Source organism: Phocoena sinus, chromosome 20 (genome assembly GCF_008692025.1).
Source record: "Phocoena sinus isolate mPhoSin1 chromosome 20, mPhoSin1.pri, whole genome shotgun sequence".
Classification (NCBI taxonomy): domain Eukaryota; kingdom Metazoa; phylum Chordata; class Mammalia; order Artiodactyla; family Phocoenidae; genus Phocoena; species Phocoena sinus.
In genome coordinates this window covers 44,431,738-44,455,060 of record NC_045782.1, presented here as the reverse complement: position 1 = coordinate 44,455,060, position 23,323 = coordinate 44,431,738, and the positions used below count along the sequence as shown (strand labels likewise).

Below are 23,323 nucleotides of genomic sequence, written 5' to 3'. Positions count from 1 at the left end.
TAGGGCCTGCTGCTAATTCATCCATTGCAGGGGAAAGGGAGCACCGACAGGGTGAAGGTGATATGCAAGGTCATTATTGTGAAGCAGTGTTTTTAGATGTTTAGGTACAAATAGTTCTCAGCTGTGCTCAATATCGCACATTGCATCTAGAAGCTTATTGAAGTCACGTGAGTTATAGCAGCTATATCTGAAAGCAAACATTTTCATGCTTTAAAAAACGCTGGGGGAAAAAGGCAGAAATTTTGTAATATTAATTTGCCTGATGAGAGAATAACGCTGTTCAGAGTGGCTCGTTCTAATTTGAAAATGTCAAGACCTTCAAAGAAGAGAAAAATCTGTCGGGTTGATAGGGTTTGTGACGTGACTGCGGACATTGTGATTCATTCAGCGCTCTCAGTTGCTAAATTCAACTCCTAGCCAAACCTGGTCTTTTTGAGATTTTTTAGAAGACTGTATTAGTTATGTGATTAGTGTTTTATTTCGAGTCACCAACCAACCATAGACAATTGCTCTTCCTGTGGTTTCCAAGATGCTCAAACAAGGCAGGTGGCTTTTGTTTCCACACTGGTAGTGGAGCAGCGCTGATATGTTTTAGTAACTATTGGCCCCTTTTAATAATATCAGTACTGTGATAAGATGTATTGGAGGCATTTAGTTAATTATAGTTGTACTGTAGGCTTTAATAACAGCAGAACTTTTCTATTCTGGACACACACTCTCTGACTGGGAGACCTCTGTGTTTCTAAACTTTCGTCCCTTGTTTGGTGGATAACAATGATCAAAGGTGATCAGGTTGCCTAATATCCTGAGGTGGAAAGTGCTTCTGGAACTTAGGGGCTCGCTGAAGCTCCTTTAAATCCCAGCTTGTCTTCCACCTGCTAACTTGTCCATCTCCTTTATATTTTATGAAAACTTCATTGCATATTACATGATCATATTATAGAAAATTTAGAAAATAGAGGAGAAAAACTATGGCTTTAATTTTACAATATTTTCATCTTTTTTTTTCTGTCGATATATTAAAAAATAGCTGTGTGTGTGTGTGGTGGTGGGGGTGGTTAGGACTGTTTCAGTCTCAAGGGACAGAAACCTAGTTCCAATGAGTTTAAGAGGGGAATTGATTGCAAGGATTAGGTGTCCATGGGCCCAAGGACAGGAGCTTGGCCAGGCCTGAGGAGCAGTGGAGGCCAGGGCCCCTCTCCCAGCCTTTGAGCCATGTTTCTTCTCAGGCCTCTTCCTTCCTCCCTCCCTCCCTCCCTCCTTCTCTCTCTCTCTCTCTCTCTCTTTCTTTCTTCCTTCCTTCCTTTCTTTCTCTCTCTTTCTCCCCTCCCTCCCCCCTTTCTTTCCCTTTCTTCCTCCCTTCCTCCCTCTCATCCAGCTTTTTCCACATGGCGGAAAACGTATCCGCAGAAATCTCCCAAGTTTAATCGCTTAGTGCTTCAGCCACCCAGATTGTTCAACCCAATTCTGGTGTGATTCCCAAGACCTTAAAAATGGTTGTTCCTAGGCTAACTATGTGACAGGTGGAGGGGATTTCCACCTGTTGGCACCCAGATATGCATACATCTTCCCTTTTCATTTATTCAGTCTTCCACTGCCCCCACCTGACTTCATGCGGTGCCCCACATCAAGCTGCAGACCATTCCCCTTTCTCAGTGAGAGGCAGCCTGCCCACCGCTCCAAGTCCCCTTTGGCTCCAGTCCTCAGTGATCGTCATAGGGTCACTGTTCTCCAGGCCAGGTGCTCCGGGTGATGTGTGTTCCTCTGGTTCAGGTATGAGCAGGTCCAGATGAGGCTTGTCACCATCAAGACCCTGTGAACGAAAATACTTTTAAAACCCCCGAAATAGTTGGTGTATAAGACCTTTGGATTCTGCCTAGGGCAGATGCTACCCTTGGGGCTTCCGTTTTCCTAGCCAGGTTGTACTGAGACTGATTTCCTCGTTGCAAAGGTGACGTTAAAAGCAGACTCTTCTTCTTCATCCTTAAGGCTTTACATGGAGAGTAGACTCAGCGGGTAGGGGTAAGGCTTGCTGTTGTTTCCCTCATTCCAGGTGAGGAGCCCTGGCCCTGGGCAAAGTGGAGGGCGGAGCTTCTTCCCCTCTAGGCCAGACACGTGCAAGAGGTGAGAGGAAGTTCTGGCAGCGGCTTTGCCCCCTTGTCAGGGGGTTTCCACTTTGCAAAAGGAATGCAAGGACTGGAGTGTTTGTCCTGCCACCTCAGGCTGCCCTGGAGAGAGCCATTAATTGAACTTTCCCTTTTGAAGGATTAACTAGTGTCATCCTGGCTTTTACCAAGAGTGACCAGGTATTTTGGGATCAGGCTTCCATGCAGAAGTAACCCTCCAGTCTCTATGTTCTGTGCTAAAAGCCAGCCATAGTCCTATATTTTAAAAATAGCATTTGTAACAAAATTCAAACTGTCGCAGTGTAAGCAAGTTGCATTGACCTATTTTTTTTTTTTTTTTTTTTTTTTGCGGTAAGCGGGCCTCTCACTGCTGTGGCCTCTCCCGTTGAGGAGCACAGGCTCCGGACGCACAGGCTCAGCGGCCATGGCTCACGGGCCCAGCCGCTGCGCGGCATGTGGGATCTTCCCGGACCGGGGCATGAACCCGTGTCCCCTGCATCAGCAGGCGGACTCCCAACCACTGCGCCACCAGGGAAGCCCCACCTTGACCTATTTTTAATTCAAGACCTACAGGAACCAGCTGATTGGTGGGACAGTATAGTGACAAAGAAAGAGAAAATCTCATTACAATGTAGCATTGCTGAGTGGGCCCAGACCTCAAAAGGGTGTTGTCCTAGGAAACCGTACCAGCTATCACCTGCTCATGTGTGTGTACACGCACACACACACACACACGCACAGCTGCTCCCATGGAAACCATGTGGATGAGTGTACTATTCCTAGCAAAGCTAGAGGACGGGCAGGCAAAAAAAAAAAATCTGTCCAGTATAATTATAACCACAGTGCACATTAAATTTTGGATTCTATATTTTTCACATGATAACATATGCAGGCATTTTTCTATATTATAGATTCCTTCAAGTGCTATTTTAATAATTACATAATATTCCATTGACTTTGTCATAATTTGTTTCAACCATTTAGAAGTTCAGGTCTTAAAAAAAAAAAATTGAGGTCTTTCCTGTTTTTTGTGTTTTTAAATGGGCTGTAATGAGTAACGTTGTGCAAAGAGCTTTTTCCACATCCAGAGTTATTTCTTTAGGATGTAGAAGTGGAACTACAGGATGAGAAATATGAGTACTTTTATGCTTTCCAGAAGGTTGCGCTAACTTATCATTTTCATTGCCAGTCAACGATGGATGAGAAAGTGAATTTCACTACCTTTGGCCGTTTTCTGTAAAATATATTTTTTAATTCATTAAGCATAAGAACATTTTGATTTAAATTATATTTTGATTATAAGTAAAGAATAATTTGGATTATGTTTTTTATACATTGTCTTTTATAACATGTCTCTCTCAAAATCTTGATGTTTTATTATTATATAAACTCTTTATGAGTTTATGAGAACTGTTTTTCCTATTTTGCTTTAAATATTTCCCCCCAATTCCCTGCCTTTTAAAATTTCGTTAAGTGCGTGTGGGTGTGTGTAGGTGTGCTGGCGTTCTTGCAAGATGGAGTCTTGCAAGATAACCAGGTTTTAGAAGGTAAAGTATAACCAAGAGAAGGAAGTCAGTTTGAAAGCTGAGCATACTTTCTCTGTTTCAATGGAGGCTGGCCTTGGATTCTTTCAGAATCCCCATCCCTGACGTGTTAGGTCATAAGCCCGTGTGCAGGAAGGATTGCTGTTCAGATAGAATAAGGCACCCTGGTTCTAGTTCTGACCCAGCTGTTGTCCAAGATGTTGTCCGTCTTGTCAGTTCAGCAGCAAACCTTGATGGGAACTTAGGCTCGCCAGCCTCGGTTTCTTCATCTGTAAGGTGGTGGATTTTAGAAGGATAACTTTTGGGGTAAGGGAGGGGCCTGTCTGTGATTGTACATGCCCAAGGTGAGGACTCATATTGACCACGTAGATTCTTCTACCTCTCATTGCAGATTTTTGGAAGTCCCAGCACTGTGACACTTCCTGAAACCTTGTTGTTTGTATCAACCCTGGACGGAAGTTTGCATGCTGTCAGCAAGAGGACAGGCTCAATCAAATGGACTTTGAAAGAAGGTAATTTAGATTTAGTCCTTGGGTAACATGGACATTTGCTCAGCTGCTTCCAAGGAAACATTCCAGAAAAAGAAAAACAGTTATACATTATTTAATAAAATTAAAAAGGTTAATGGAGTCAAGGAGAAGGGAGGGGTTGCACTCAAAGGGTGTGTTTACAGCTTGAGTTGTGACTATCCGCTAAGTGTATCCGTTGAGACAAGCTATATCTTTCTTCTTCTTCTTCTTATTTTGCTTCTATCTGGATTTCATGTCTAAATGGCTCTAGGCTTTTCTATTAATAGTTCTGGCTAGTTGGTCTTTAGGAAGACATGCTGCTTTAAATTTTTTTTGAGTTCTACTGATTAGAATCTTGTAATCATAACTACAAGAAGGTATCTTCTCTAACCTCAAATTACTGATTTGTTTTTATAGAGGCTGAAATAACTGAGGGCTGTGAGATTTGACATTCATCCAAGTTAGTCACTTTATTGGCTCTTTACATCAGGGGAAGTAGAGGACTAAGCTTGTCTCTCATTTAATCTACCGTGCTTCCATTTTATGATCTTGTCTTCCTGGTGATGGTTGGCAGCGTGGAGTCCCAACAGCTGGGAAATTGTATTCAATTCCCAAACTAATCCTCCCTGATAAAAGCCAGGCAAATCCCAGGATTGGGGGCTTCAGAGCCATCTCTATTATTCAGTCCTGTCGTAATTCTCCTTTGTCCCTAAATTCAGGTCTGACCGGTATGTTCTCTTTCGTCACTAATCTGTGACTCATTATTCTCATGAGCACAACAAGTGTTTTCCCTTCATTAATAAAATGTTCCAAAACAGTATTTTACATGGAAAAATATTGGTGTATATCAGAAGGTCACACATCATCTTGTCAATTCAGCAGCAAACGTTACCATCCATAGATGCTGGCAGCTGGGGTACCACAGACTGCCCTCCCTCACCTGCTGGGCCTGCTTGGATCAGCAAGGACTTTAAGTGACGGAAAGGACCAGGTCTCTCAGAAGTGAGGGGCCACAAGAAAATGGGAGAGCCCAGTTTTGGCAGTGCCTTACAGTCTCCCAGAATATTATCTGTGCTCTTTCTCCTCGTGTTTATGCAGAGTTCTTTATATTTCAGAATTTCTGACTTTGTCCAGAGATGAAAATCAACAAGTCACAAAAGGATTGAGATAAACATTTTCACTGTTAAATGGTAGGGCTGTTCCGTCAGTTTCAGTATTCCCAGGCAGGGCATTTTTGCCCCCAAGCCACTTCATTCTTCTGTTTTGCTTTCCCCTACATGTATTGTTTTAAATTGATCTCCAGGTCTTAATTTCTGCAAGTAGCCTCTGCTCTGTCCAACAAAACTGTGTCCTGCCTCGTTTGTTACTTAGCCAAACATAAGAATTAATCTGGGGACTTCCCTGGTGGCGTAGTGGTTAAGACTGCTTGCTCCCAGTGCAGGGAGCCCGGGTTCGATTCCTGGTCTGGGAACTAGATCCCACATGCATGCCACAACTAAGAGTTCACCTGCCACAACTAAGGAGCCCTCCTGCCTCAGCTAAGACCTAATGCAACCAAATAAATTTTAGAAATTGTTTTTAAAAATCAATCTGTTCTGTTCTGTAACTTAGAGCTTAAAGAATTTGCCTCCTTTTAAATTTAACACATGTTTAGAGAACTTAGTCTGTGAAAGATACTGTATGGGGCACAAAAAAGAAAGACAGCCCCTGCCCTCAGGGAGCCCATAGTCGGGAGGGAGAAATGACAAGTACATAGAATTTCAACCGGGAGCAGCCTTGTAACCGCCAAAGAGAGTGCTAGGAACTGCTGTGAGCCCGTGTCCAGCTGCGGGGGCAGGAAAGGCTCCAAGCATTGGAGCTGAGCCTTGGTGGATACATTGACTTTCAGTCAGGAGTGAGGCCTGGCAAGGAGCAAAGGAGGCACCAGGTCTGGGGTGTGGGCACTGGTCCGGTTTGGGAGGAGCTTAGGGATGGAGGTGGAGGGAGGGAGGCAGGGGGAATACTGAGCCCTGTGGTAGCTCTGAGCCATTTGTACTTGAGTGAACAGGAAGTTGGGAGCCATTGACGCGGCTGAGCAGGGGAGTGACTCAGCAGGTGCTCTGCTTCCAGATTAATCCAGCAGCAGTGCATGGGGTGACTAGAGACGTGAGACAGACCTGAGAAAGAGGGGCAGCGGGAAGGGAAGAGGTGGGGAGGATGAGAGGCGTGCCAGCAATAGAATCAGGAGAATCCAGCAACTGGTTAGGTAGGCAGAGCAAGGAGGAGATAAAAGACACTTAAAGGCAGAATTAGAGAAAGCCGATTAAGGCCTAGTAATTTCAAGTAATGAAATTCAATTCAGTGAAATTTCAATATGTTCTAAGTCTCACTGTTTTTCTGAGAATAAATTGGCTTATTTTAGCTAAATTCAGCCCCGGGTAGCCACTCTGTCTCTATTTCTATACAAAGATTAAAGATGGTAACATATATAGAGACCCTGAGTGTTCAATTTAATTTTAATCTTGCAATTATAACTGAAGATTTCAAAATTGGTATTTCTAAACCATTAATACGTAAGTAGATTATAAAGATATCCAGATACTGTTGTAGACCCTGAGGATACAGCAAAATACTTGCCCTCATAGAGCCTTCATTCTATGGGGCGAACAGATACAGAGATAAAGTACATAGTGGTAACTGACAAAGGATTAATCTCCAAAATATACAAGCAGCTCATGCAGCTCAATATAAAGAAAACAAACGACCCAATCCAAAAATGGGCAGAAGACCTAAATAGACATTTTTCCAAAGAAGATACACAGATTGCCAATAAACACATGAAAGGATGCTCAACATCACTGATCATTAGAGAAATGCAAATCAAAACTACAATGAGGTATCACCTCACACTGGTCAGAATGGCCATCATCAAGAGATCTACAAATAAATGCTAGGGAGGGTGTGGAAAAAAGGGAACCTTCTTGCACTGTTGGTGGGAATGTAAATTGATGCAGCCACTATGGAGAACAGTATGGAGGTTCCTTATAAAACTAAATATAGAACTACCATATGACCCAGCAATCCCACTGCTGGGCATATACCCCGAGAAAATCATAATTCAAAAAGTCATGTACCACAATGTTCACTGCTGCACTATTTACAATAGCCAGGACATGGAAGCAACCTAAGTGTCCATCTACAGGTGAATGGAGAAAGAAGATGTGGCCCATATATACAATGGAATATTACTCAGCTGTAAAAAGGAACAAAATTGAGTTATTTGTAGTGAGGTGGATGGACCTAGAGTCTGTCATACAGAGTGAAGTAAGTCAGAAAGAGAAAAACAGATACTGTATGCTAACACATATGTATGGAATCTTAAAAAAAAAGGTTCTGAAGAACCTAGGGGCAAGACAGGAGTAAAGACGTAGACAGAGAATGGACTTGAGGACAAGGGGAGGGGGAAGGGTAAGCTGGGACGAAGTGAGAGAGTGGCATGGACATATATACACTACCAAATGTCAGATAGCTAGTGGGAAGCAGCCGCATAGCACAGGGAGATCAGCTTGGTGCTTTGTGACCACCTAGAGGGGTAGGATAGGGAGAGAGGGTGGGAGGGAGACAAAGCAAGAGGGAGGAGATATGGGGATATATGTATACGTACAGCTGGTTCATTTTGTTATGCAGCAGAAGCTAACACACCATTGTAAAGCAGTTATACTCCAATAAAGATGTTTTAAAACAAAAGTACATAGTGGTGATAAGAGCTATGGAGGAAAGGAAAGCAGGGAAGTGGAACAGGGAGTGCCAGGTAGCTGGGCTGAGGTGGGGTGGGCGGGGATGCAGTTTAAAACTGGGACCCCCACTGAGAAGGTGCCATTGAGCAAGAACCCTAGGGGGCAGGGGAGTCTTTAGGCAGAAGGCATGGGTTTTGGGGGGCAAAGGTGGGTGCGGTTGGCAGGGAGAAGAAGGGCAGAGAAGTAGGAGTGGCTGGAATACAGTGAGGAGAGGAAGGAGAGAAGTAAGGGAGGAACTGGGAGGCCAGTCATGTTAGGGGTGCAGTGCTCCCTCAATGTGTGTGTGTGTGTGTGTGTGTGTGTGTGTGTGTGTATATGAAGTACAGTTGACTTACAGTGTTGTGTTAGTTTCAGGTGTATTTGCAGATTATATTCCACTATAGGTTATTATAAGATACTGGGTATAATTCCCTGTGCTATACAGTATATCCTTGTTGCTTATCTATTTTATGTATAGTAGTTTGTATCTATTAATCCCATACTCCTAATTTGTCCCTCCCCCGGCCTACCTGTCCCCTCAGAATATTTATTGTCCCCACCACTGCCTGGACCACAATTTATAGACAATAACCTACATATGCACACAGTTTTAAAAAGAAATATATTACCCAACTGGTAATCTGAAATAATAAGAAAGTAGTTTTTAATTACATGTATGTAATTTAACATGTAAAGGCTCAGACACATACTGATACATACCGACACTCCCCCTGTGATTGAATGTTGTGCCTGTTAACACCGACTAAGAAAAATGCAGACTAGGATGGTGGCCGGATTACCAAGATGGTGAACGATTCTCATAATATTCCAAACAAAAGAAGTACATCCCTACTTGATTTATACAGTAGTCACATTTTGAGAAGATTCATTGTGTAAACTTGTGCAAAAAGTGCTTTTGTGCTCCTATATAAAGCCGTGTAGGTTGTACACCCAGGTAATTATTAAAGGTTTTTGGCCCACGTGAGTGTCTGGCAGGACATAAGAACAGCCTGCAGATATGGGGCAGTTTTCAGCTCTGCAGGGCTACCTAGGATTCCTGGTCTCCACCAGGAGGGCCCAGTCTCTGAGACCACCAAGAAATGCCCTCACAGATGTCCTGAGCACTGCCTGTCGAGCAGTGCCCTCCCCAAGGAGACCACAGCTATAGGGCCTGGTAGCGGGTGTTAAGGATGTTGTTTTTTTCAAAGCCATTGGAGGAATCTGAGCAGAAGAGTGATATACCCTGGTGTTATGGACTGAATGTTTGTGTCCTCCTCACATTCATATGTTGAAGCCTTAACCCCCCTCAATGTGATGGTATTTGGAGGTGGAGCCTTTGGGAGGTGATTGAGTTTAGATGAGGTCATGAGGGTGGTGCCCCCATAATGAGATCAGTGCCCTTATAAGAAGAAGAAGAGACCAGAGCTCACTCTCCCTCCACCACATGAGGACACAGTGAGAAGACAGCTGTCTGCAAGCCAGGAAGAGGGCTCTCACCATAACTCAGCCATGCCGACACCCTGATCTTGGACTTGTAGCCTCCAGAGCTGTGAGAAATAAATGTCTGTTGTTGAAGCCACCCAGGCCATGGTATTTTGTTATGGCAGCCTGGGCTAAGACACCTGGCCTCTACTTTACAGGATCAGCAGGTGCTGTGTTGAGGCTGAACTGACAGGGCCAGGTGGAGGCTACTGCACTGGTCCAGGCAAGGGAGGACATGGGCTTGGCCCTGAGTGGCAGTGGGGAGTCAAACTCAAATGGAAGAAACTTGCCGATGCTAACAGACCCCTTTAAGTCATCAAACTAGGGTTCTGTAGAATATATACCTGTTATTCCACTTCATGGTTTCCTAACTGTTTACTTTTTTCAGGGGCCAACAGACTGGGAGTGTTTTTTTTCTTTCTACAGAGTGGTTTTGGCAGGTGCTTTTGTTCCTCAACCAAACATGTGTCGCTGTTCCCAGAAATGGAGATTTCTCACACCACAGCAGCAGACTACACTTAGTACAGAAAATGAGTTTTATTTGTTTTCAGAAACTAATTTGAGTCCTGGCATTTTACCTTAGGTGTGATCCTTGTAAGCTGTGATTTTGTAACTGTCTGTCTCTGAAATGTCACCAGTGAACATGGCTGAGTGTGTTTCATTGCTGCACTCCCAGCCCAAATACAAACTGAGAATGTTGCTGTCATGTTTTGTGTTAGATTCATTTTACAAAGCTTGCCTTGGCTTGGTGGAGTTAAAGGACTTTCTTCGGTATTGCCGCGGCCAGTTTAGGGCTTCTTACACTCCCCTTGGAATACTAGTTAATGCTAAGTTTGACTCTCAAATCTTCATCAAATTGCGGCTTATTCTGTAGCAACCCCACTCCCATTTCCTTCAATCTCCTTTCCAGTAATAGTAGGTATGGAGGACTGGGCCTAATTTGTTTAGTTAGTTATTTACTTACTTATTTTTTTGGCTGCGTCGCGTGGCATGTGGGATCTTAGTTCCCTGACCAGGGATCAAACCCGCGACCCCTGCATTGGAAACGCGGAATCTTAACCACTGGACGGCCAGGGAAGTCCCGGACTGGGTCTAATTTAGAACCATTCTTTGCTAACTATAAAAATATGCTGCTCTCCCAACCAGACAGGTCTAGACTCCTGAGATGTCCCCTGAATGGTTAATATTGGAGATTTCTTATGAGGGAAGGATTAAAACAAAATTAGTTATTTGAAACTTGAAGAAAATCTTCCCACATGACTTTCTAAAACCATGTGCCTCTTTTCATAATTCCTACTTGTGCTGACAGTCATGGTGCACCCAGGCTAGAAAAGAGTGATGCTCTGTCCCTTGGTCACCATGTCCTGTCCCCTGGACTCAGGAAGGGTCTCCCAGATCTGACTACTTCTCCCTGTCCCCCTTGCCAGTGTCTCAGCCCCGCTCTCGACATCCACCTCCTGGATCCACGTAACAGTTTCCTGACCGCCATCCCTGCTGCCTGCCTTATGCTCCCATTCACCCAGCACGCAGCCCTTGGACATACCCTCTAGAAAGATTACTTGGACCGTGCTGCACCCCCTGCTGAAATGCGCTTGGTGTTGTCTGGAGCAGTGCTACTCCGTGTGTGGTCTTCCCACCCCTGTTCCTTGTCCACGAGAAGTACAAAAAGGGAGCGTTAGCCTCATCCATGGTGGGTTGGAATTTTCAACAGCTGGCCCTTCACCACAGTTAGTTTGCGAAGCACTGGACCCCGGGGTGGAGTCTGAGCTCCTTAGCACATGTGCAAGGCCCTTCCCAGCCGGGCTCTCACCCCCCTCTCCAGCCTCAGCTGCTTGTTGCAGCCACGATATCCTCTCCAGGTCTCGGAGACATCGGGCCTTTGCTTATGTCCCTTCCCTGCCAGCAGCCTGCAGTGTTGGGAAGGCCGCTGTTTATCCATTAAGACCCCCTTCACATCTTACCTCCTGGACTCCTGCGGGGTGAGAGCCTCCCTCATCGAGCTCCGGGGGCACTTCACTGAAGCCTCTCTTATGACACTTGCTGTTTGCTGTGAATTTTTTTTACATTTGTCTTCCTACTGGACTTCTGATTCCTTGAGGGTGGGGTCTCTGGACAGCGAGGGATGCTCTAGTAAACTTCTGAGACACCCAGCACTGACTCAGGTCCCAGGTAACCCGGAGAAACAGGTGAAGCTGGGCTTTGCCTCCTCAGGATGTACTGCCATGGAAGGTTCCAGTTCCTGATCTTGAGTTGCACATGGCTTGTTGTGACTTTCTGCAGTTGGTTTTCTGTCCTGTCCTTCAGGCGATGCGCACGTTCCCCTGAAGAGTCCAAGATGTGCCCTCAGAGGTGTGAGGGAAACATGAGAAGGGGAGGTTGTGAAAGGGATGACTTTTCATTAGTAGTTCTGTTTTCTCTTAAGGAATTTTCTAGGCTTAAGATATGCATCACTACCTTTCTCCCTCATTGCTTAAGCACAAAAAAGGTGTTTATTTGTTCTCCATTGTTTCAGAGGACTGAAAATTAAGTTTTCGAGAGGGGCTGTGAGGGAGGCCTGTCTCTGCGTTTGAGTCTCTTGAAAAAGTATTTTCTCTCTTTCTCTTTTTTGTGTTTCATATTTTATCACAAACGATTCTAAACATATACAAACATCGAGATAATTATATAATGAAACCTCTTGTGCCCATTACTCAGCTTCAGTAAGCTCCAGCTGGTACCCAGTCTCGTCTCTCTGTACCCCCATTCACGTCCCTCCCACACACCTGGGATTTGCTTCAGAATAATACGTCTCACCGCCCGGAGGGCCTTATAGATAGCAGTCATCACACACAGTAGCAAGGTTTCAGCTCCAGCGGGTGTTCTCTGCAGCATTGCTTGCAATGCATCGGAATACGGTTGTGAATGTTGAAGCACACAATAAAAGGCCAGTTTGGGCTGGGACTTAGTTACTGTTCTCTTGCTCATCTTTGGATGAACACTCCCATGGCTCAAGAATGAATTCTGTGAAGTTAGTGACATCCTGAGAGGCACTGGGGCCTAGTCCCAAGCATTAAATGGTCTTATCCTCCTTCACGCTTGGTTAGAGTTTTAATTCCTTCACAGCTGGTTATAGCATGCAGTGTGCTTTTTTAGGTCTGAGTTACTTCTGCTGAGGTGAGGATGAGTAAGACCATAGAGTTCGACAGCCTTTGGTTAGGGTGGTTTTTCAGATGACGTTGGTATTTCCACAGGATCGTCTTTGTCACACATGACATTTGGTGACTTACAGAGATTACCCTGCAAGAAAACTCATAGTATCTTCCCCCAGTTCTGATGGGATTTTAGGAACTTCTGATTAGATGTCCATTTTATTTTATTTATTTTTGTTACATAAATTAACCTATGCATCATAGGCTAGCAACATTTCAAATGGTGGCGCTTCTACTGGTCCTTCAATTCCTTCAGTCTTCTGATGACAGACCTTACTGTGATGGCAGGTGGTATTGTAGGTCCAGGCACCGCCAGCTACCGTTTTCATGCAGGAACCACAGTGCCAAATGCCCACAGCTCGTCTCTTCATCTTGGTTTTGCCACGGAAGGAACAAGTGTACTTGGCGTGCTGGCTGATTTCAATTTTCTTTACCATTTTCCTGGGGGAGGCCCCGTAAGGGGTCCCATATTTACCCACGATTCTGACCTTCTTGGTGCTTTTAGCCATGTCGCCATAACCTAGGTCCAAGCCCAGAGAGCTAGATGTCTTATTTTAAAATGCTGTCCTCAAGAAAGCTGAACTTCGAGGAACATTTGAGACTTGCCACCTTTCAACTTGGACCTAACAACTTTAAGGGGAGTTCAAGGCGCAGGTAACCAAAGTTCCTTCCCTCTGGAGGGAGGAAATGAGGATTCCCTGATTGGTTCACTTGAGTGCATGAACCATATTGGGGAGACTTAAGTTTTGAGTTAAGGGTGTGTGTGTGTGTGTGTGTGTGTGTGTGTGTGTGTGCGTGTGAATGGCCTTGTTTCTACCAATAAATTTTATAAGAAAACAGTATTCGACCCTTAAGCATTTTCTTGAGGAAGTGGCAGCTTTTGCCTTCAGACTAACCGATCTAGTTTCACCATCAGCTAGGGTCAAAATCTCCATGTCCTCTTTAACTCATTCCTTTCCTGCACTTCATTTTTCTGATCAGGACAAAGTCCTGTTGACATTCTTCTTCCCCTCCTGTTTGGTTCCTGACCACCACCCTCCCTGCCCACCCTCCCCTGCCCCCACTGGCTCAGACCTTCTTACTGGGGTTATGGCATTGCTTTCCTCACTACCCTTGTGATTGCTTCTTCTTCTCTGTCTCATCTACTGTGTCCCCTGGTGCCTGCCTGTCTCACCTTCCTTCAGAGACTTGTACCACGTTTCTCTTCTTCTCAGAAGCCTCCAGCTGCTCCCTCCTTAGTGCCCACCACACCACCTCCCAAAGTTTCCACCCCTTTCTTCTCCAAGGTCTCACCCCCTACCATGCAACCACCTTTCTTGTTTTGCTCGCAGAAGGAACGAGCCTCTCAAATATTTGGCGTACGGGGATGCTTAAAGGGAGCATAAAAGCAGTTGGGACTTCATTTGTGGTCTTTTGGTCCTTAAATACCTTTCAGGAGGGCCAACCCAAAACATTTCTGGTCGCTGCTGGAGGTGCACTTAGAAGGATCTGGTTTGCAGAGTTTCTAGCTGTGTCACGACATCTTACTCGTACCTGGAGAGGCCTCCCAGTCAGGGAGGGAGCTGGTTTTAAATGCCAGGTGTGTCGGGGCCAGCTGGGCGGTTGTGCTTTAGAAAGAAGAGGTTAGGAGGAGCAGAGCGGTAAAGCCAGTGCCCATCTAGATTCCTCCGGAGGAGCAGTGTGTTCCAGAAATATCGATGCTCATCTAGGGAAGGGCAGAGAATGACCTCGTAGGGCTCCTTGAGCTCCAGTCAGATGGGCAGCCTGTTCTGGCAGCTTCTGTAATCAAAGCGATCTTACCCCTTCCTACGTGAAAGTAAGTCTGCCCAGTCTCCTCCAGAGAGGGGCTGTCGGTCCCAAATTGCGCTTTGAGACAATTATTTAAATTGTGGTTGACTTCATCAGAGGCATTTTTCTGTGTTTAGGGAAGCCTGAAACAGTGCTGACCGGGTCCTTCTTGCTCGTCCCCTGGGTTTCTCTTCTCTCTTCCAACCCTGTGACATTGTAGGATCAGGCTCTCAAGATTTATACTACAGCTGAGGGCGGGCAGGAAGAACAGGCCTCTCTTTTCAACCCCCTGCAAAGGTATTCCTTAAATAGCTTCTTTTTTTTTTTTTAGCTTCTCTTCTTAAAATTTTTTTTTCATTTTAGAAAAACTTCAACACACACAAAAGTAAAGAGAATAGGAAGAAAGCCGCATGCACCCAGCCACCCAGCTTCAGTGATGGTCCACACATGACGTCCCCCTCCCCCTCCTCCATCATTTTGAAGCAAATGCCGTATCTTTTTTTCCCATAAATTTAAGTAATTTTTAAATGTGAGTGAACAAACAGAGCTACACCTGGGCAGTTCTTTTTAGCTTTTATCATGTAGGTTTCTGTGTGGAAAAGTCCTTCTCGTTAGGATAAACTTATCAGAATGATTGTATCCCACGTGCAGTATTGGATATCTTAAATTATCGACTTCCTTTCATTCTGCAGACAGGATTACCTGCTAAGTATGAGGGGAGCAAAGACCCGGGCAGCAGTTACACAGGAGTTCACGCTGTGATTATTCACTGAACTGTCATAAGCCCCAGGCACTTGCCTGTGTGTATTTCACAAGAAACAAAATAGATAGTCCCTGCCCTACAAAGTGCTTAAAATTCAATCCAGCCCCCAGATTTTTGAGAACCAGAGAGGCCACATGCAATTAAGTGCCTGTCACCTGAGAAATGTGGTAAGTGCATCATAAGAACTTACCAAGGGAATTAATTCCCTGGCGGTCCAGTAGTTAGGACTCCACACTTCCCCTGCAGGAGGCCCAGGTTTGATCCCTGGTCGGGGAACTGAGATCCCACAAAGCGGCTTGGCAGCCAAAAGAAAAAGAGAACATACCAAGTGCAGTAGGCGTTCAGTTTCTGATTTCCTGGAGAAAGGGGCACTTGAAGGACAAGCAGAGGTAGATGGATGGAGTTGCGGCAGGTCATGGTGAGCACAGAGACTGACATGACAGCATGGGCTGAGTTTGGGGAAGAGATGTGATGAAGAAGAATTGGGCCCAGGTTTTACAGAGCCTTGAATGCCTAAGGCCTGTGGTTCCTTTGTGTGCTGAGGGGCCCTGGGAGCCCCAGCAAGCTCTCGAGGCACTGCAGCTAGTTTTAAACTTTTAAGAGAAATACAGCAGCGCTCCACAGTGTCAAACACCACGCCTGAGGTAGTTAGTACTTTCAGTATTAGATCGCGCTACTTGCCTTTCAAGGATGTGTCTTTGCACAGCTGAGTTTTGGGCTGTCACTGTGATACAACTCAAATACCACATGAAAATCAACATGGCATGGTAATGAGAGTGGCTGTGTCTAACAAGAGTATAAGATTTGGAATATGTGCAGCGCCCAACAGGTACACACACCCCACTAGTGAGTAATTATAGTTAAGAATGAAATAAACATTTCTCTTTCAGTTTATGTGTAGTATTATTTTTTTCCACGTGGCCTCTAAGTTGCGAGGCCCTAAATACTTAAGTCGTTTGGACCTAACCACTGAATAAATGGAACCGTTAGATATTTCTTTTGGCCTCGGGCCTTGTGAAGAAATTACCGAGACACTAAGGGTGCTGTGAACCCAGAAAGTTTGGGAACCTCTGACCTGAGCCACAGAGATGGAAGGTATTCAGTCGGCAGAGGGGAGCCGTTGTAGGATTTTATGTGGAGGAAAGACAAGAAAAGATTTGCCTTTGTCAGCCCTCGGGCGGTGGGTGGAGTGCATGTCTGAAGGGCAGAGATCCGAGACAGGGAGCTTGGTTAGGAAGCTGCTGTAGAGCCAGTGGGAAGTGGTGACTGCCACATTTTGGTGAAGGAGAGGAAAATGAGGACATAGATTTTTGAGAAACGTTTGGTGGGTCTAATCTTATAAAACTCAGGATCTAATTGAATGGGAGAGGGTTAGAATTAAGAGAAGGTGGGGGGAGTCAGGAGAACTCAGAGGTTCCAGATTGTGTGACCGGGTGGAAGTGGGGTCAACGAACCGATCTGGGGTATGCAAAAGGAGGAGCAGGTTCAGGATGGATGACGGGTTCTGGGGCTGAGAGACTCCGTAAGCAGTTGGAAGTGGGACTGGGTCAGGGGCTCTACTGGAGAATGTTGCCAGATGTCACGTGGGAGAAGGATTTGTCAGTGTTTATTAGACTCAGCCACTGGAACTTGACACTGGCAGTTTTGACCTTATCCTGAGGGTAGGGGCCAGAGAGCAGTGCCTTGAGAAAGGTATGGAAAGTGAGAGGGTGAAACAGAGGATCCGGAGCATTAGTTTCCCAGTATGGCTCAGCGTCAGAATTACCTCACATGTGTTAAAAATTCACATTCCCTGGCTCTACCTACAGAATCAACTTCCTGGGAGAAAGACCTAGGAATCAACATTTTTAAAACTATAGGCAAAAAAAAAAAGTGGTTCTGAAGAACCTAGGGGCAGGACGGAAATAAAGACGCAGACGTAGAGAATGGACTTGAGGACACGGGGACTGGGAAGGGTAAACTGGGATGGACGAAGAGAGTGTCATGGACACATATACACTACCAAATGTAAAACAGATAGGTAGTGGGAAGCAGCCGCATAGCACAGGGAGATCAGCTCGGTGCTTTGTGACCACCTAGAGGGGTGGGTTAGGGAGGGTAAGAGGGAGGAGATATGGGGATATATGTATATGTATAGCTGATTCACTTTGTTATACAGCAGAAACTAATACACCATTGTAAAGCGATCATACTCCAATAAAGATGTTTGAAAAAAAATCTTTCTGGAATTTTGGTAGGAATTGTATTATACTTGTATATCAGTTTGGTATCTTTTCTATGTTGAATCTTCTATACTCTGAACATGGTATGTCTCTGCATTTTAGATCTTTTATTTCTCTCATCAGCATTTTGAAGTTTTCAACATGTAAGTCTTGTCTCTCTTTTGTTTGATTTACATCTAAGTATTTTTTTAAGAACTGTATATGATCATGTGTTTTTAATTTTGATGTCAACGTGTTTATCAATTGATGTTTGTGTGTTAAAAAATTTTTTTTAAAGATAAAAAACTCTAGACAACGTACACATTGCTGGCGGGAATGCAAAATCGTACGGCCCCTTTGGAGGTCTCGTCAAGTCAGATGTAAACAGTATGGCTCAGTCATTCTACTCCCAGGTATTTTCCCAAGAGAGATGAAAATACAGGTCCAAAGACGTGTACACAAATGTTCCTAGCAGCTTTATTCACGTTTTTCCAGCCCCAAATTGGAAATAACCCAAACATCCATCCACAGATAAACAACTGATGGTACGCCCATACAGTGGAGTACTATTCAGCACCAAAAAAAGAACAAACTGATACACTCAGCATTCTGGGTGAATTTTAGAAACATGATGCAGAGAGAAAGAAGCCAGACAGAAAAGAGAACCTCCTGTATGAATTCCATTTGTGAAATTTTAGAACAAACATAACGGATCTGTCAGTGGTGTCTGGGGTGGGGGTTAGGGTATTGAATCTAAGGGAATTAGGGAAGATGTTTCAGGGTGATGGAAATATCCTGTATCTTGATCGTGAGGGTAGCTACGTGGATGTGCATGTTTTTCAAGACTCATCGAGGGAATTCCCTGGTGGTCCAGTAGTTAGGACTCTGTGCCCTCACTGCCGAGGGCCCAGGTTCGATTACTGGTCGGGGAACTAAAATCCCACAAGCCGTGCAGCATGGCCAAAAAAAGACTCATCAAACTGTACACTTAAAGTGGATGCCTTTAGGAGAGCACGGGGAGCACGTACAAAGGAGGCAAGGGGACCCCAGAGGTTTGGCGTGTTTGTAGGCAGAGGGGAAGGAGTTAGCCAGAAGGATTTGAAGATCCTTGGAGACAGGATACCGTCTGGGGGCTTTAGATGTGTGAGTGTGAAATATCTGTGAACATGAAGGTGAAAACGTCCCTTTATAGAGATGTGAAGGGAAGGGTGGGGTTGGGCAAACCTGGAGGGTGAGGGGTAGGGAGTTTCTGAGAACCCGCTCTGCCCCCCTCACTTCCCCTGTGCCACAGAGGGGAGTCATGTGCGGAGAGGAAAGAGCCTTGAGGCAAGGGGTGAAGGTCTGAAACACCAGCTGTGAGGAACGGGGAACAGAGGCCAACCAGGAAATAGATAAACATATCTCCTATGACATGGGGCCCAGCTGGCCATACATGTAGTTTGGTATCACACACGTGATTATAGTGTTTTCTTCGGCAGTGCCCAGAAGCCTGGGCAGAAGAAAGGGGATTGCTAGGTGGATTCTGGGTTGAGGGTTGATGGAGCATAGCTGCTGGATTGCAGAAGTGATCAGCAATGGATATCCAGGCAGGGCCGGAGTGGAAGTGGGAAGGAAACTAACATTTATCGATTGCCCCATTCAGTAAATATACCGAGCAGCTCCTGTGCGCCAGGCACTGTTTTAGATGTTGAGGGTATAGCAGGCAGCGAAAGATAAATCCCAGCCCCCTTGGATCTTCCAGTGGCCCGAGTCAGACGTTAAAAAAATAAGCAAAATACACAGTACTTTGGAGGTGGTCAGTGTCATGGAGAAAAATTAAGCAGGGAAGAGGGGTAGGAAATCCTGGGGGGTAGGAGATGGTCGTGGAAGACCTCTCTGAGATGGTGACATCTGATCGAAGACCTCGGCACAGGGAACAGTAAATGCAAAGGCCCCGAGGCAGGGGCAGGCTTGGCAGTACTCGAGGAATACCCTGTATTCCAGCATGGCATTCCAGCATTCCTCCTCACCAGAATAGAGTGAGGAGGAGATAATCGGAGAGTGCCAGGGTGGGTGTGGGAGGGTGGGATTGTGTGGGATTTGTAGGCCACTGTGTGAACATTGGCCTCTACTGAGTGAGATGGGACCCATCAAAGGATTGTGAGTGGCAGGGAAGCATAATCTGATTTGCGTCTTTAGAAGGATCACTCTTCTCTCTCAAGGCACTGACTTACAGTCTTAACACATATTTAACCTTCTTTAGTCCACACGGAGATGCTGCATGGGTTTGGTGTTATTATCTCTCTTTCTTTTTTTCTCTTCACTGATGAGGAAGTTGAGGCTCAGAGAGATTTGGCAGAGTAAGATTTAAGCATAGGTCTTTCTGATCCCAAAGGGCACACAGACTAGGAGAAAAGGGAGCGCTTGAAAGACAAGGGGTTCCAATGATGCTGAAGGGATGCTGTGAGTAGGAAACAGGATAATGGAATAGACCACGGAGTTTGGCTTCTGATGGCAGGTGCTGGCGGAGAAATGAGCGTCAACAGAACGGTTTGAGGCTTGCCCGCCTTCTAGGAGAATGGCGTTAACAAAATCGGGTAGTCAGACCAGTCTGGAGAGAAAGATGGAGGGTGTGATTTGGACAAGTGGTGGTCAAGGTGCTGGCAGGAGATAGTGGAAATGTCCAGTCAGTCCAGAAAGAAGAGCTCGAGAGATGGAGACCTAGAATTTCCCCACTGTGGTTATGGTTGAAGCTACAGAGGTGGATGTTCTCTCGGAGAGAACTGAGGGGAGAACCTAGAAAAGTTCCTCCCTGTTGGAGTAGGGAGTGGGGAGGAGAGGGGAGAGGAGTGGGTGGGAGAGAGAGAGAGGGAGAGGTGAGTGAAAAATCAGTGCAGTGCAAGGGCCACAGAGGCCAGGAGGTGGAGAGTCTCAAGGAGGGGAGGGATGAAGCCCGTGGGCTGGGGCAGCAGGCACGTGGGATAGCCCGCGGGGTGAAGGGTAGAGCTGTTGTTGCTGATGGACTGAGAGCTCAAGAAGGGAGCAGAGTGAAGAGTGCGGTTGGGGTCCAGCGCAGAGGGAGAAGGTGTGAGGTTTGAGAGAGGATGGGATCGAGGATGAAGGCGAGAAAGGTATTCTTGGAAAGACGAAAACTCACTTCTTTTGTAGATACAGGATGTTTACATTTATTTTAAGTCATTTCTGCCTCAGATTGAAAAGGAGGATTCGATCCGCACAAAACAGGAGCCCTGAGTGTCACCTGACCTCACCCAGGTTTCTCCAAGAGTAAAGGTTGTGCCGTTTCAGGTCTGAGCTGGATGGACCCTGGAGGGGAACCGAGTACAATAGCTGCTCCCAGGGGAGCAGTGGGCAGATCTGTTTCTGTCTTAATCTTGGAGACCAAATACTGATTTCAGCTTTATTTTCCTCTTCTGATATCTTTACCTTTACCTTGAATAACACCCATTTTTATACTTGTAAAGTAACCCTTTTTTTTTATTCCTTCTGAAAGTAAAGCAGCTTTGTGAGATGGCTTTTATCCTTATCAGTCCCCTATAGGTAGAGAGGCTTATTTTGTACCAGTGTTTGTTTATAGCCTTAGGGTTAGGCCACTGTTCCTTTTCACATGGGTGATTTTTTTTTTTTTTTTTAAGAGCAAGAATCTTGCCTGATACCAGTTCTCATTATTAAATCCAAAACAACTCCTTTTTCGTGTTAGGCTTTCAGTGCACGTTTTCAGATGGTGCCTTTTGCTGGCTTTTCAAATATTTTTATCTTTTAACCTTTTCTGTTATGGAAAATTTCAAGCATATGTAGAGAGAAGAGTAAAAGGACAGGCCAGTGTTGTCAATTCTATCGTTGAACATTTGTCAACAGGCTGCCGTTTTTTGTCTTATCTGCCCCCTTCCCATATGATGTTTCTTTTTTCCTGTAGTATTTTAAAGCAAAGTTCAGGTTCAAATGATTCTTTAAGGGAAAGACATGAGTGGAATAGGTCACAGTTACGCATTTGCTGGCCTGTATCGGAGCTGTGTTAACAGTCATGCTGTGACGTGGCCTGCAGCTCGGCTGATGTTTATTCCAGGGGCCCTATATTATGAATGGATGAGAAGGTACCCCTGCTGGAGTTCATGTCCCCTTAAGCCTAGGAGGAAGCATGGCTCTTCAACACCCATGTAGGTGTCTACCCATCCTTCTCTGGCTTCCACTGGTGGCCTGTGTCTTAACTGGAACCTTTCTGGTGCAGGGCACACTTTGGGACCTGAGGCCTCCGTGTCAGGTGAGCAGTGAATAAGCTCTAGAAAACCAGGAAAGTCTGCGCCAGAGGACGAGACCCTGAGAGTGAGCAAACACTGTCCAGCAAAGATAAGCTCAGGAACAGGAGTCGAAATCCCGTTGGTCTCCACGGCTTGTTTCTGGTGAATGGCTGGGATTCGGTAGTGTCCTCCTCATCTGGGTTGATCTGCGATACCTTTAAGTGGCTGAAGTGAGCAAAACCGACGCCCTCTTGCCTGCTGTGTTTGCTTTGGAATATGCCTTCTTGCTGTCCCTGGCGTGCACGGCTTCTGGGCTGCGCTGGAGGAGCTGGGTTATAATTGCTCCCTGACTGTTTCAGTAGGGTGAGTGCTGTGTGCCCTCGTTTCCTGTCTCTTGCATCAGTCTGTTTGTGAGAGTATACCGAGAGGTGATTAGTGGGAACAATAAACATGTGCTTTCTGACTGAAAGTTCCTCCTGTTTCCCGAAATGCTTTTGGTTTTAATGAATTGTTTGTTCGCTGCCCACAGACCACACGTGGTGCCTGCGCTTCTGTTGTTGTGAACACCCATATGCCTTTGTGTCAGAGCCGGGCTTGTAAAGCAAAATCAACAGCTGATAAGGCTTGAAAGAGTTTTCCTTCATCTGAGAATCCAGGCTGACCCAGGGAATTAGACAGCTGCCTGTCACCATCGGCAGAGCCGGTGTCCAAAATCATATCACAGTATTTGCCGTCCTCGCCCCCAGCTTTGAACTTGTGGGCAGCGTGGCCTATAGCCTGTGGGGTCTTGATGGCTGGAAATGCCTCATTGCTGTGCGGTCTTGTGCCTGGGGATTTAGCTCTGTTACAGCAGTGTCAGTGGCCTCTCTCTCCCACCTCCATCCACCCCATGGAACCGGGAGCATCCTCTTGATTTGTGCCCAGGAGAATCTAGGGAGGGAGAAATTCTGCCACTTAGACTATTGCAAATATTAAAACTGACTTGGAGAAAAAACTTTTTTTCTGATTTCAAAAGGAATGCCTACTTTATTAGAAATTTGGGGCAATATAGAAAAGGTGGGGGAGTCATTTCTATTTCCAACAAAGATAACTTACAGTTCCCACTCTTTTTTTTGGCCTTTCCATGTAGTTTTTTTTTTTTTAATGCATATTGAAGGTTTTTCTCCTCAGCTGCATTAATACTCTAGGTACAGTGTTATCTTTTCTCCTGAACATAACAGTATAAAGATTTATACAGTTTTTTAAACTTTATAAGCCCTTTCAGAAGTCTTAATTTTCTACCAAGTGGACAGTCCATAATTTAACCATATCACTAAATAGTTAGGTCATTTGTGATGCTGCTGTGAGGATCTTTGTACTGAAAGCATTTTCCACGTTTTGTGTTGTTTTAAAACTAGATTTTCTAGAAATGGAATTAATGGATCGAAGGGAATCAAGAAGAATGAACACTCACGGCTCTATAATTGTCATATTCCTGCCCCAAAGGCGTGTACTTACCATTTACCATCCAGTCAAATTCTCATCAACAGCCAAATTGCTTCTTAAGTCACAGTTTTGCTTTTCCCAGTGGGAGTATCTAGCAGCAGGACAGGCATCTGACCAAGGGATGATTTAGGTTTTAGAAGTCCTTGACGTGTCAGATAGTGACATTGTGACCCACTGTCCACTGCGGGTTGTCACCAGTGTTTCCTTCTACGCCCGTCCCCCAAGTTAGAGGCACGTTTCCTGACAG

At 45.3% G+C, this 23,323-nt stretch overlaps 1 protein-coding gene and 1 pseudogene across 2 annotated transcripts in view; one reads left to right on the top strand and one right to left on the bottom strand.

The window, feature by feature from the left end:
- The window catches only part of ERN1 (endoplasmic reticulum to nucleus signaling 1), an 83,864-nt gene that overhangs the window by 22,388 nt on the left and 38,153 nt on the right, over positions 1–23,323 (top strand). The window contains exons 2-3 of one of the 2 annotated variants that reach the window (XM_032616363.1): positions 4,062–4,182; positions 17,480–17,520. In XM_032616363.1, coding sequence (XP_032472254.1) covers positions 4,166–4,182; positions 17,480–17,520 — 58 coding nt within the window. In that variant the 5' untranslated portion in view covers positions 4,062–4,165. The remainder of the gene's footprint in view (positions 1–4,061; positions 4,183–17,479; positions 17,521–23,323) is intronic. The other variant, XM_032616362.1, reaches the window with a different exon arrangement.
- Positions 12,837–13,113, bottom strand: LOC116745558 (annotated as a pseudogene).